Source organism: Rhinatrema bivittatum, chromosome 12, assembly GCF_901001135.1.
Source record: "Rhinatrema bivittatum chromosome 12, aRhiBiv1.1, whole genome shotgun sequence".
In the NCBI taxonomy this organism is placed as follows: Eukaryota; Metazoa; Chordata; class Amphibia; order Gymnophiona; family Rhinatrematidae; genus Rhinatrema; species Rhinatrema bivittatum.
Genome location: NC_042626.1, coordinates 72,176,573 through 72,191,074, shown reverse-complemented (window position 1 = coordinate 72,191,074; position 14,502 = coordinate 72,176,573). Strand labels below are relative to the sequence as shown.

Sequence of the window (14,502 nt, the reverse complement as noted above, 5' to 3'; positions counted from 1 at the left end):
CAAGCTAGGTTTGGTCAGCGTCTGGATATGCTAATGTAAAGAGCCAGGTTTTGAGCCCTTTTTTAAATTTAGGCAGGTTAGGTTCTAGCCAGAGGGCCGTGGGCAGGGTGCTCCATAGGGAAGGGCCGGCAATAGAGAAAGCCCTTTCTCTGGTTGAGGTGTGGTGAGCAGTTTTTAGGGAAGGGGGTGTATAGGGTACCAGCAAGGTTGGATCTGGAGGGGCGGGTTGATGATTGGAAAAGAGGTGCATTCTCGAGCCAAGTGTGATTTTGATTGTACAATAAATTGTGGTGAGTGTTTTGTATTTTATGCGTGAGTTTATGGGTAACCAGTGGAGGTCTTTTAGGATAGGGGTAATGTGATCTGATTTTCGTGCGTTTGTTAGGATTCTGGCCATGGCATTCTGTAATAGTTGGAGGGGTTTGATAATGGAGAGAGGGAGGCCCAGCAATAAAGAATTGCAATAGTCCAGTTTAGTTAAGATAGTTGCCTGTAGGACTGTGCGGAGGTCTTGGGTATATAGCAGGGGTTTAAGTTTCTTTAGGATGTGCAATTTGAAGAAGCCTGTTTTTATGGTGTTGTGGATGTGAGATTTGAAATTTAGATGTTGGTCAAGATAGATGCCGAGATCTCTCACATTGCAGGTGAATGTATCGGGTGGAGGGTTGGTGTTGCTTAAGGCAGGGAGCAAGCGAGCTGGGGGATTGGTGGTTGTGAGGAGCTCCGTTTTAGTTACATTTAAAGCAAGATGTAGGTTTGAGAGGAGAGTGTTGATTGAAGTAAGGCAGGAATCCCAAAATTGTAATGTTTTGGGGAGGGATTCTTGAAGCGGGATGAGGATTTGAACGTCGTCAGCGGACATGAAGAACTTTAGGCCAAGATCAGAGAGGAGATAGCAGAGGGGGAGGAGATAGATATTGAAGAGCGTGGAAGAGAGGGAGGAGCCCTGCGGGACGCCCTGAGAGAGGGGAATGTGGGAAGATTCGCAGTTGGCTATTTTTACGGTGTAATTTCTATTGTTGAGATAGGACGAGAACCATTGCGGGTGAGGAGTATGGTGTGATTGACGGTGTCAAAGGCAGCAGATATGTCAAATAGGGCCAGTATGTATGATTGACCGTGGTCCAATCCCTTGAGTATAGTGTCAGAAAGGGTAAGAAGGAGGCTTTCAGTGTTACGGGCTTTACGAAAACCAAATTGAGCCGGGTGAAGGGTGTTGTGCTCTTCAAGGAATTCGGTGAGCTGGATATTGCTCCTTCGTTCACACACATACATGCTCATTCTCACTCACTTCTCTCCCTCTCTCTCTCTCACACACACACACACACACACACACACACACACACACACACACACACACACACATACATGCTCATTCTCACTCACTTCTCTCCCCCTCTCTCTCTCTCTCACACACACACATGCACACTCACTTCTCTCCCTCTCTCTCTCTCTCACGCACACTTCTCTCCCTCTCTCTCTCTCTCTCACGCACACACACATACATGCTCATTCTCACTCACTTCTCTCCCTCTCTCTCTCTCACACACACACACATGCACACTCACTTCTCTCACACACACACACACATACATGATCACGCACACTCACTTCTCCCCTTTTCACAGCCTGATACACTCTCATTCATGCTTACCCCTGCTCTCGTCCTAGGCAAAGCCTCTATCATGAGAATACCCCATAGTATCGTGGGGACAAAGAAAAGGAAAATCCTGTAGTTGGAAGTGTGAATAGTTGTTTTAAAGAGTAAATAAATAATAACAAAAATAAATTGTACCTATTGGTTTGGAAGATGCCCCTTGCAGGAGGTGATCAGGCTGGAAACTGGTGCTGGCCCCTGAGTGGCATGACCCTGGGGTTTGGGAGCTGGTGAAAGGCACACCTGCGTGGGGGTGGCAGTCCATAAAAGAAAGAAGAGGATCCCACCCCACCGGCGGGGATCAGCTCTGCCCGTCTCGAATCCCGCAGGGCTGGCACAGGAGGAGGAGCAGCAGCTGAGCGGGCTCCCCCTTGCTTCTGGTCGGACCACGCATGGGTCTCTTCCTGCCTTCACTGCCGGCGGCACTCGAGGCCTGCCTTCTTCCTGTGCAGCCAGAGTTTTCGGATGTTGACCGGGAGACCCTGCAATTCATTCAGAATTCCGGCGCCTCCGGGCCAGATCCGGAGAGTTCTAGATCCGCCGCGGGGCCTCCTCTGCTGCTGCTGGCTCCCGGTGCGCCGGCGGCAGTGCTGGGCCTGTTCTCTGCTGCTGCGCCGGCCTCTGCCACTGCAGGTCCTTACGTTTGCTGGTGGGGTTTCCCCGCCACGTCACTGCTCCGCGCTGCCGCAGGACCTTCCTGGCAGTGGCACCCCCTCCCCCCCCCACTTTAGATTATACCATCCAGTTAATGACTCCTTGAGGTAACCGCCCCCCCCCCCCTAATCTTGACAAGGTTTTCCTGGTGTTTTGAATGCACCATCTCTGCCTGTGCCTTAATACCGAACCGCACGATCCCCGGTGAGTCCCCCACTATGATCTCCGGCCGTGAGCCCGCAGACTTCCCCGAGTGACAGCACCGCTTACATTTCCGCTGCAGGGAATCTGTGGCGTCGGATGCTCTTACGAGGAAGGGGAATGTCCCTGTTACCATTCTTGCTGTCTGCCTCTGCCCCTCCCTCCAGTGACCTGCATGCATCCCTGCTCTCGGGTCTGCTTTCTTGCTGCTGTAATCATGCCCTCGTGCTCTACCAGCAGCTGCTCCAGGGACTTGCAGGGCAAACGGCAGAGCTATTTGCTGCCATGTTGCTATATTTTGGGGGGACTTGTATAAAAATGTTTTCTGCTCCTGGGATCTTGCAGCTTTGAGCTGGGAATAGTTTGCTGTCCTGAATGGGGAGGGGTCCTGGTGCAAGGACATTAAGCGAACAGTCTGCCTTGTGCTTCCCCCCCCCCCCTCCTCGGTCTAGGCCCCGGCTCTGACCTCATTCACTCAGGCAGGCCCTCTCTCTTACACACACTTAGATTCCTTGTCTCATTCACACACGCACCCTTACACAGGCTCCCTCCCTCTCTCATTTATACTATTACACACAGACACACACACACACACACACTGTGCTTCTCTGGGTGGTGAGCAGGATGGACTCCGCATGTGTCCTCCGCGGGCGCCCTAAGTGTCTGCTTAGTTTGCATATTGGGATGCCCCGGCCCTGCCTGGCAGAGGAGGGGGATTATTGTGGAACAGGCGTAAGATGTGTGCTGAGTGCTCCACGGTGCTGTGCAACAATACAAGGAGGGGGATTATTGTGAACAGGCGTAAGAGGTGTGCTGTGTGCTCCACGGTGCTGTGCAACAATACGAGGAGGGGGATTATTGTGAACAGGCGTAAGATGTGTGCTGTGTGCTCCACGGTGCTGTGCAACAATACGAGGAGGGGGATTATTGTGAACAGGCGTAAGATGTGTGCTGTGTGCTCCACGGTGCTGTGCAACAATACAAGGAGGGGGATTATTGTGAACAGGCGTAAGAGGTGTGCTGTGTGCTCCACGGTGCTGTGCAACAATACGAGGAGGGGGATTATTGTGAACAGGCGTAAGAGGTGTGCTGTGTGCTCCACGGTGCTGTGCAACAATACGAGGAGGGGGATTATTGTGAACAGGCGTAAGAGGTGTGCTGTGTGTTCCACGGTGCTGTGCAACAATACGAGGAGGGGGATTATTGTGAACAGGCGTAAGATGTGTGCTGTGTGCTCCACGGTGCTGTGCAACAATACGAGGAGGGGGATTATTGTGGAACAAGCGTAAGATGTGTGCTGTGTGCTCCAAGGTGCTGTGCAACAATACGAGGAGGGGGATTATTGTGGAACAAGCGTAAGATGTGTGCTGTGTGCTCCACGGTGCTGTGCAACAATACGAGGAGGGGGATTATTGTGGAACAAGCGTAAGATGTGTGCTGTGTGCTCCACGGTGCTGTGCAACAATACGAGGAGGGGGATTATTGTGAACAGGCGTAAGAGGTGTGCTGTGTGCTCCACGGTGCTGTGCAACAATACGAGGAGGGGGATTATTGTGGAACAAGCGTAAGATGTGTGCTGTGTGCTCCACGGTGCTGTGCAACAATACGAGGAGGGGGATTATTGTGAACAGGCGAAAGATGTGTGCTGTGTGCTCCACGGTGCTGTGGAACAATACGAGGAGGGGGATTATTGTGAACAGGCGTAAGATGTGTGTTGTGTGCTTCACGGTGCTGTGCAACAATACGAGGAGGGGGATTATTGTACACAGGATGAGGCTCACTGGTTCTGTGCACTCTCTGGCACTGATCTATAATAAGGACAAGCCGTGGTTAGGGGCCTGTTTTGAGGAATGTTGATGACATTTGCAGATGACAGAATTGTTCTGAGTCGTTCAAACGGCAGCGGAGTGTGGGGAGCTGCACAAAAACCTTGTGAGACTGGGAGACGAAGCTTGTAAGGCAGATGCAGTTTTAGTGCAGAAAAGTGCAAAGTGATGCACGTAGGGAAAAATAATCCCAACTACAGGTGCACGATGCTGGGTTCTGTACTGGAGTCACCTCCCAGGAAAAGGACCTCGGCGTCCTTGTGAATAATACATTTAGGATCTTCAGTTCAGGGGTCAAATAGAATGTTGGGAATAATTTGGGAAGGAATAGAGAGCAGAACTGAGAATCTCCCAATGCCTTTGGATAGATCCACGGTGCGACTGCACCTTGAGTAATGGGGGCAGTTCTGTCACCAAATCTCAAAGACAGAGAAATGAGACAGAGAAGGGGGTGGAAGGTTCCCTAATGGAGAAAGAGTAAACAGATTAGGGCTCTTTAGCTTGGAAGAAAGATGATTGCGAGGGGATAGGATTGAGATTTATAAAATCAGGAGTGGGGTGGAACGGGTAAATAGGAAGTGGTTAGTTAAGCTTTCAAACAACACAAAGACTAGGGGACACCCATGAAACTAGCAACCGGCAGATTTAAAGTGTAGGAAGTATTTTTTCACTCGGCGCAGAATCAGAGGGTCAAAAGAGGGCTGGACAAGTTCCTGAAGGAAAAATCCACAAACAAGACTTGGGAAAGCCAACGCTTATCCCTGGGAGGGAGATACAAGAAGCAGATCAGCTTTGGGGATCTGCTGGATACTTGTGACCCAGCAAGGCAGCTCTTGTGTATGGTGACTTGGATGGAGGCGAGGAAGTTCAGAGAGGAGCTGAGGGGGCTTTCCCCCCATGTGGGGCACTGAGGGCATGGATTTGTAGTGCTGCATTCTAGCGCAGGAGGCAGGGACTGCTCTCCAGCACCTTGCTGTCATCTCAGGCTGGTTGCAGGGCGTGTATGCTGAAACCCCTTCTTCACCCTGTGAAGGACAGGCTGGCAACTCTTTGGTCAGACCATGGGGGTAGTGCTGAGCCCCTGCTTCTAACATCTGAGCTATTTTAACTTGTAAAGTGCTTGGAGGGTCTTGGAGATGAACACCAGACTATTATTAACCGCCCTGCCTCGGCTGCGTTTTCTGTAGCTTGTGTTCGGGGGGTGGGGGGTGCAGGTATGGTCCAGGGAGCTGGGCATGGCAGGGAGGGTACGGGCTGACGCTTGGATGGGGCCTGGGATGGATGTTGCAGGGGCTGGCCCTGCTGGAAGAGGAGCGGGAGTGCTGATCTGCCGTCCCCGGGGATGCTGCTAACCTCGGACTCAGCCCCCCAGAAGGCCAGAGAAGGCCCCCGCATGGATCGGTTCTGATGCCGCCACTGCCACCCATGGCAGCAGGAGGGTAGAGCTGCCTCATGTGGTGTCTTCGGCTCGCTCTGTGATGATCTTGTGAGGGCTTTTTTTTTTTTTTTTTAGTAAAAATTTCCAGGAAGTTTTCATTGCTTTCCAAGAGCGTCTGCCGGGCCTGATGGAAAGGCTGGGAGCAGCCCTGCCCTTGGAAATCATTGAAATCAGGAATAAAGCGGCGCCCGGTCCCAAACTCACTGGGATATTGGCGTTCCTTGCCAAAGACATGGGCAGAGTTTCTCTTCCTGTGTGAAGGAGCCATGGTTACTTCTCTCTGCATTCCCAGTGCACCTCAGTCCTACCCTGTAACACTGCTGTTCAGTGCTGAGACCCTCCCAGTGCTGCCTCGGTACCTGCAGCACCTCCTGCTGTTCCAGTGCTGACCCCCCTCCCCCCAGCTCTTATCAGTGCACCTCAGTCCTACCCTGTAACACTGCTGTTCCAGTGCTGACCCCCCTCCCCCCAGCTCTTATCAGTGCACCTCAGTCCTACCCTGTAACACTGCTGTTCAGTGCTGAGACCCTCCCAGTGCTGCCTCGGTACCTGCAGCACCTCCTGCTGTTCCAGTACTGACCCCCCCCCCCCCCAGCTCTTATCAGTGCACCTCAGTCCTACCCTGTAACACTGCTGTTCCAGTGCTGACCCCCCTCCCCCCAGCTCTTATCAGTGCACCTCAGTCCTACCCTGTAACACTGCTGTTCCAGTGCTGACCCCCCTCCCCCCAGCTCTTATCAGTGCACCTCGGTGCTGTCTCTCCAGTGCAACCTGCACTCAGATGTTGTAACTTTCCCTTCTCCTCCTGTGAGTTTGGTCCGTGGTCCTGCTGCGGTGGTTACCTCTGTAAGAGGAAGTGACGTGCACAAGCCCCATTGGGATGCCACCATCACCCTGGCAGGCTAGGCCACGCGCCACCTCATTCCTCCCTGGGATGGGCTGCCTTCCTGCTCATTTAAGCTTTGGGGGGAGCTCTGAGGGCACAGGGACAGGAGTGAGGGTCTCAGTACAGGAATTGTGATAGACTCCCCCGTCCCTAAAATTAAGCAGAGAGAGGAGTAGAAAGCCAAGTCTCTGCCTTTAGAAGCTTCTTCCCGGGCAGGGTGGGGTTGGGTTTTTTTTTTTTTTTACTGCCGACAGTGAAAGGACTGTATCCCTGGTCCCACAGGTCCCCCCCCCCCCCCCAGTGAGGAGACCATCCAAGAGGTGCACCCGCCGGAGGAAACGGTGGGGCCAGAGACGCAGTCAGCCCTGCCCACCCCCGGGACCTCCTCCACTCCCTCCCCGGCTGGTGCCAAGCTGATGCTGGCACACAGAGATATTAAAATAACCTCAGGATATCCTGTCAGACACCGCCCCAGCAGAAGCCAGGCAGCAAGGTAGGGGCTTCTGCCGAGACCCCAGTGCACCTCAGCCCTCCCTGCTGTTCCTGGGCCGAGGGGGCTCGCCCTCCGCTGCCTCTTGGATTGAATACTGCCCCGCGCACCGTGCTCTGTTCTGCCCTCCCCCCCCCCACCACCTTATCTTGAGACAGGGCCATTGATTTTCTGGGGTGGCGCAGATCTTCCCGGGGTCATTAGTGGGGGTGTAATGGAAGTGCGCAGACGATCGTTGTCTGATGCTGGCGGGGAGATTTACGGCACTGTAAGCCACGCATCAAATCAAATAAAAAAAAGAAAAAACCCCAGGCAAAGGGCAGAGTAATCAGGGAGATGAATGAATGCTCTGACGCGCCATGTAATGAAATCTCTTTTTCTCTGCTCTGGTGTTGAGGGGGTGGGGAGGGATGGAAAGCTGCAGATGACGGAGTGGGGAATCACGAGGGTGACAGCTCAGCACCACTCTAGGCCGGGCGCGGGTGCTGGAGCGTTGGGAGAGACTTAAAAGCCCTGCCAGCGAGAAGGAGAGCATGCAAGGAGCAGATACCCCAGGCTAATTAAAATCCCTCTCTAGTCTTGCAGCAGGCGACCCGTGGAAGGGCCAGAGCTCATGTGGGTATGGGAGTCTGCCCTCGTGGGATGAGTTAGGTGTTGGGCAGCAGAGCTTGGATCATGACCAGGTCCTTTCTCACTGATATGTGGGATAGACACCAAGATCATCATCAAAGTGTGTGTGTGTGTGTGATTACCCTTGGCTCTGTGTCTCTACACACACAACAGCAATCTCATTACCTCTGCTACGCATGCTGCAGACCTGATTCACTCAGCTCGTCCCATATGCACTGCAAGGAGGCTGTAAATGCCTCCCCAGCAGACCAGCGCACACTCCTGCTCCCCTTCCCTTACCAAGGGACAGTAAGGGCCCTACAGTGCTGTTTCTATTGAGCAGGCTACAGCTGTGCAGTCAGAAATGGCCCCATTACTTCCCCAGCAAGACTGGCCTGGGACCTGTGTGTGAATGTGTGTGTGTGTGTGAATGTGTGTGTGAATGTGTGTGTGTGTGAGTGTGTGAGCCTAGCTCTGACCCTGGCGATGTCCCGTGTGAGTATTCGTCTTCTCTCTTCTCCTTTGCGTGTGTGACTCGTTTCCTCCTCCTGCATCTTCATAGCTGAGATAAATCTCCCTAACCCTAGATGGATGTTTGCTTGTGCGCCTTGCTGGAGGCGGAGGAGCCGGGTGCAGGAAGGCCCGTCCCTGGGCTAGCTGGACTGCACGGCGCTGCACAGGTGACAGGGGGCCTGCTGGTGCAGAGCTCAGGTCATGCAGTCAGCAGGGTGAGCTCCCCACCCGCCCATCTCTTATTCTGATGCCGGTTTCTCTGTGCCAGCCAAGGCGGATGTGACTTTATCTCCTGGCCTGTGTTATCTGAATTTGTGAGATGATTGTCAGGGAAGGGGGGTGGAGCTGGCAGGAAGTGGGGGAGAGGCCAGGATCCCCCCACACTGCTTAGTCTTAGGACCCCCTTTCCCCTCTGCTGGCTTTCTGCGTTAGAAAATGCCTGTTTGAAGACTGCTTAATGAGGAGACCACTGCGAGCCTCTCTCGTTTGCACACCGGGCAGCGGGGACAGGTGCGCAGCCACCTCTGGGGGGGAAACAGGAGGCTGCAGGGCTTCACGACCCTGTCTGAGAGCGGGAGGGGCGTATGATGGCAAAGATGCATGTTCTCCCCTGCCCCCCCAGCAGCAGATGGCTAATTCTGCCATTGCTTTTGCCCTGCTGTTTGTAGTTCCTTGCGATTGGGGCTGTAATTGGCACCCAGTTGGGACGGGGAGGATGATGGAGGTGCTTTGTCGTGAGCTGGATCTTAATGGCTCGTCCCCGCGCCTGGCCGCTGGCTCTAATTCTCTTTTTTTCCCTCTCTCTTGCAGGAAAGGAGAAGCCCTGAGAAGCTTGGGAAGCGACGCCGGAGGCTGTGGCTTGCAGGCTGGGATCGGGAGCCAGGGCTCTTCGTAAGGTGGATCCCGGGCACCCGTGGAAGGATGCGAGGAGGAGGAGCGCCTGTAATGCTGGCATAAGCGGGGCGGCTCGGCTGCCCGGGGAGCTCTCTCTGAGCTGGATTAAGAGTTTTTTTGTGGCAAGCTGGGGATGCCTCGCAGCTGACAAGGGTGGGGGGACGGGGACCCATGGATGCCCAGAAATGACCTTCCTGGAACTCTGACTTCTTTTATTCCTTCTCCGCTTCACATGTGAACTCTTCCCGCCCCCCCTCCCCCGCTCCTGGGCCCGGTCAGCAGCCGGGCGATGGCAAGTAACAATGGCTCTTGCCCCGCAGCGGCGGGGGGTGGTCACCTCAGCGGCTATCCCGTTCCTCACTACGCCTTCTTCTTCCCGCACATGCTGGGCGGGCTCTCTCCCCCGGGGCCGCTGGCAGGCGTGCCCACGCACCAGATGCCCGTCAGCGGCTACAGCACCCCGTCGCCAGCAAGTAAGTGCTTTTTCATTTCTGGGGACCCCAGGGGAGGTCGCGGGTGGCGTACAAAGGTGAAAGCGGTTACGGCTGCCCTGGGGTTGCACCTCTGCCAGGTTCACTCTCGCCGCTGGGGGATATTTTGGCGGGATTTCTGTGATGCCCCCTGCTGGGCTGACGTGTGGGGTTGGCGTGAGGTCGGGGGAGCGGCGTGCCGGCTCTCCTCCTCCTCGTCACACCTCCCTGGGCCCTGCTAGGTCATCGTTTTGGATTGGATGTGCCATTCTTGTAATGTGTACCTGAGTGGCTGCCGGCACCGGGGCTGGAAATAGCACAGCCCAGCCTGGTTTAGAAGTGGCAGGGTCCGGTCTTCGGCGCTGGTTTACTTTTCATGGGCGGAGAGAGGCAGCAGGGGGGAGGGAAGGGGGGAGCCTGTGCAGGATGTGGTGTAAGGAGGGCTCTTGCTGGCTATAGCATGAAGGGGGGACCCCAGTGGTTGGAGCGGGTTCTCCTATCTCTCACCAGTGAGGCCCCCGGCGGGTAGGGAGGGGGGTCTTAGACTGCCAGGGGAGGCATGGCTGGGGCCCCCCCCCCCCGGGCTCTGGGGAGAGGAGCTGGGATCCAGCCCTTTTTTATGAAGATCCTCTCCTGCTCACTCTCCTCCCTATAGGGCACCTGCCAAAAATGGCACGAAAATTGCCCACCGATGGTGCACCTGGGCACGCGGCTCTCTCTCTCTGCAGAGGTGGCCTGTCTGACCACGGGTTACGCGCTCCCTTTGGGCTATTACCGAGTGGAGCTGGCCGGCCACAAAGCACAGTGGAGCCCTGCAGCCCCCGGAGCTGTTCTGACCTCCTTGTTTGATGGGATTGTTGTTCTTTTCCTGCCTGCCGATTCCCCGGTGCGTGAGCTGTAAAAATAGCGGCGCAGGGGGACAAAGGCTCAGCCTGGGAAAAACAGAGCACTTGAGAGCAGGGACAGGAGGAACTGGCTGACCTGCTCGCAGCTGCAGGAAGAGAGTGCGGTGCTGCGGGGGGGACCAGGCCTGGCGCTCACAGCTCGGGAGAAGCGTTGTCGCCTGCTCTGCTGCTCTTCAGCTCCATGCGTGATGGGTTGGAAACCCAGCATGCAGCCACCTCCGGGGTGAGGGGGCCTGGTACCGCACTGAATGTGAACTTGCGAGGATGATGTTGTGCTATTGCAGTCCAGTTCTTGTATTTGGGGTCCCTGAGGGCTCAGGGAGGTCACACGCCCAGGGGGCCGATGCAATATCAAGCGCGAAAAAAAAACGTGCGTCCACACTGTTTTTCCAACGCGCACACATCCCCCCCCCCCCTCTCCTGGGCACCCGATGCAATAGGCAAATGAGGGTGCTGCGCTGAAAGGGACGCGCTAGGGATGTCCGTGGCATCGGGCGAGCAGGAGATGTGGCCGTGGGCCGGTTAGGAAAACCGACGCTCGTTAACCTGGCTGCCTTCAAGATTTTTGGTTTTTTTTTTCATGCTGCGTCCTGTGATTCCTCCTTCTTAATATCGGGACGATACTAAGGAGGAGGAACCACAGAAAAGCAGTATTTTTGACGTTTTTGTGATGGCTCGGAGCACGTGAAGACTTCATGCCAGCTCCGGGGCTGCTGTTAATTTTTGCCTGTTAAAATGTGCGTTTCAGGTGCACGGGGATTTGTTTTGCATTGGGGTAATAGCTTCATCTACGTGGCACTCGCATGTGATGAGCGCTATCGGCTACGCACTAATCCCATTACTGCATCAGGAGTTATTCTAGCATGGCGAGCTGAGCGCCAGGCGCGCGTGCGGTACTGCATTGACTCCCCTCCCCCCCAGTCAGTGACAGAGCCGCAGGTTACAGCCCAGGCACAGGAAGGTCTTTAACTCCAGTCTTGCCGCTTCCCCTGACCTCTGCTTACTCTCTCCCTTGCCCCCGCCTCTGTTTTCCTTAATGTTTCTTTTCCTTGATTCAGAGGTGGGTTATTGGCCTCACCTGGGATGTGATCTCCTCAGCCTTCCTATGCCGGGGCTCATCTGAGGCAATGATCCAAGGCTGGGACCCCCTCAGGGCTGCATGGAGGGATTCAGATTTCCACCCCAGCTCCAGGGACTGGGCCCATCTCTACTGCAGCCCAAGATGGTAATCTGCTCTTCGGAGAGCCATCACTGTACACAGCACTGACCCATCCCCATAGAGCTTACAAACACTTTTGTCTCCCCAAGATGACAGTCGAGTAGTAGATAGCAGAATAAAGCGTGTGTGTGCGCGTGCGTGTGTGCGTGTGTGTGTGTGTGTTACACCCCCCTGTAGGGGGAACCACAGTCTCGGGGTGCATTTGTGTCTTACATGCATGCTTCCTCCTGTTGGGCCGATACAATAAAGGTTGCGGGAGAGCGGGTGAATGTCCAGGCCACTCTCCTGTGCGCACGATTTAGTATTCAAATGAGGGCCCGCGGTAAAAGGAGGCGCTAGGGACACTAGCGCGTCCCTAGCGCCTCTTTTTTTGACAGGAGCGGCGGCTGTCAGCGGGTTTGACAGCCGACGCTCAATTTTGCCGGCGTCGGTTCTCAAGCCCACTGACAGCCACGGGTTCAGAAACCGGACGCCAGCAAATTTGAGCGTCCGGTTTTCAAGCCGCGGGCTGATTTAAATTTTTTTTTTTTAAATTTTTAATTATTTTTTACTTTTGGGACCTCCGACTTAATATCGCCATGATATTAAGTCGGAGGCAGGCGCTAATTTCTGAAAGTAAAATGTGCAGCTTGGCTGCACATTTTACTTTCTGAATCGCACAGGAATGACTAATAGCGCCCGCAACATGCATTTGCATGTTGCGGGCGCTATTAGTTTCGGGGGGGTTGGACGTGCGTTTTCGATGCACTATTACCCCTTACTGAATAAGGGGTAAAGCTAGCGCATCGAAAACGCTCATCCAAACTCAGGTTAACAGTGCGCTCTGCTGGCCCGTGTGTGTCTCTCTCCCCCACGTATAAAGGGGTGTGTGTGTGTGTGTGTGTGTGTGTGTTACACCCCCCTGTAGGGGGAACCACAGTCTGTGTGTGTGTGTGTGTTACACCCCCCCTGTAGGGGGAACCACAGTCTCTGTGTGTGTGTGTGGGTGGGTGGTTTTTTTGAAGGGTTGTGGTGTTCCCTGTTCTCATGGCTGTTTATGGGGCCAGCCTGCTGTGAGAAGCAGTGACACCCTGGTTTGGGGTCCCTCTCGTATGCTTCCCTGGGATCGCTGGATTGATTGCATAATTGTGCTGTTTATGCCCCCTGAACATTTCCAGACCCAGCCGGTTTAGTTTAAAAAGCGAACGATTTGGCTGTCATTGCTGGCTTCCAGAGGGGGGCTGCGGGCCGGGATTGGTATCCCCTCCCTTTCTCTGCTGGCAGGGGCTTTGGGGGGTGGAGGGCTGAACACCAACAGAACCAGCGTGGGGCACGGGTAGGAGCTGGTTCTGGTTCCCAGGGTGCAGGGACACTGAGGCGGCAGAGGCTCTGCTCGCTCAGGTTGTATTTTCTCTCTGCCTGCTCCCTGCATGAAGCATTCTTTGCACCACTCTGCCCCCAGTGTCTTGCTCTGGTACCAGTTGGGGAATGAGTGATGACGTTTTTTTTTTCTTTTTTTTGGTTTGGTGGGGGAGCTGCTAAGGGAGTGAGGAAGGCAGGGATCCCACTTGATCCACAGAGGGATTCAGGTGGCCCGTGGCAGATAAAGGTGATGAGTTCTGGCCACCACCCAGATCTGTGCCAGGCCATGGGGTAAGGATGTAGTTAAGAATTGGGGTGATAGTTGCTAAGTATTAGGAGCTGCTGCTGGTCAGTATCATGTTTCTTTCTTAAATGTAGTTGACAACTAAAATGAGCAAAAGCATTAAAATTCACTTTTCCAAGGAGATATTTGTGCTTGAAGCTCGCTCCATCTGCTTTGCCCCCAGCCTCCACTATGGTGAATCCTAAGTGAACTGTGGGTGCTGCCGCATGGATCTTCATCGGAGCCCCATGCAGGCCTCCTGCTGATTTATAAATAAAGCTGGAAAACAGCAGCAGAGCAGATCCTCATCACATCTTACAGTCGCATTTATTAAAGGCTTTTCTCCCATTCTGTGTCTATGGGAAAAATGCTTAGTAAATGAGTTCTTTAAGTTTATGCCTGAAGTAATGGAGGGCAAAGTGCTTACCCAAGGTCACAAGGGGCAGCAGTGGGATTTGAACCCTGGTTTGCCTGCTCTAACTATTAGGCTACTACGCCCTTCCCCTCCAAATCCAAGACACGGTGACTGGAAATCAAAAGACCCCCCCCCAGGTATGAAGAGCTGGGGATTTTTATCCTCATGAGTGTTAATTATTGGGTGATGGTTGTTAGCTGTTTTGAAATATTTTTTTGGTGTTTGCCAAATTTGTATCCATTTGTAATTATTGAATGTTCTCTTCATCAGCTGTTTTGAAACATATTCTTTTTATTAGTATGTTTTACTGTTATGATTGATATTTTATTGTTTGTTTTATGCAGAATGGTGATGTTTCTGTTTTTCCATTGTTGCGCTGCATACAAAGTCTGGCTCCTTCTGGTTTCCAGTTCAGTTTTTGCCTCCACATTTCTGTTTATACTTTATGGTCTTTCTGTTCTGTATGTGGCTAGGGTCTGTCTATGTTCTGCTTGAGGAATTGAGGTGAGGTATTCTGCAAGCTTGTAGTTTCTGTGTAGGAATTTATAGTAGCTTAGTTTGTTCTGTTTTCCTAATAGGAGGTGTATTGGTGTTTCAGGGCCCGGTCTAATATTTGCAGTGTGTTGCCTTTTCATAGTTATGGTTGTTACTGTTTGCGTATGGCAGTTAGGGTGTCATGGTATGGTAGATTTCTTGGAGGT

The 14,502-nt window shown here is 53.6% G+C and overlaps 1 protein-coding gene across 1 annotated transcript in view; it reads left to right on the top strand.

The window, feature by feature from the left end:
• Nucleotides 1-14,502, top strand: part of RARA (retinoic acid receptor alpha) — a 77,330-nt gene that overhangs the window by 12,661 nt on the left and 50,167 nt on the right. The window contains exon 2 of the mRNA XM_029572409.1: nucleotides 9,085-9,641. Within this exon, the coding sequence (XP_029428269.1) occupies nucleotides 9,458-9,641 (184 nt within the window). The 5' untranslated portion in view covers nucleotides 9,085-9,457. The remainder of the gene's footprint in view (nucleotides 1-9,084; nucleotides 9,642-14,502) is intronic.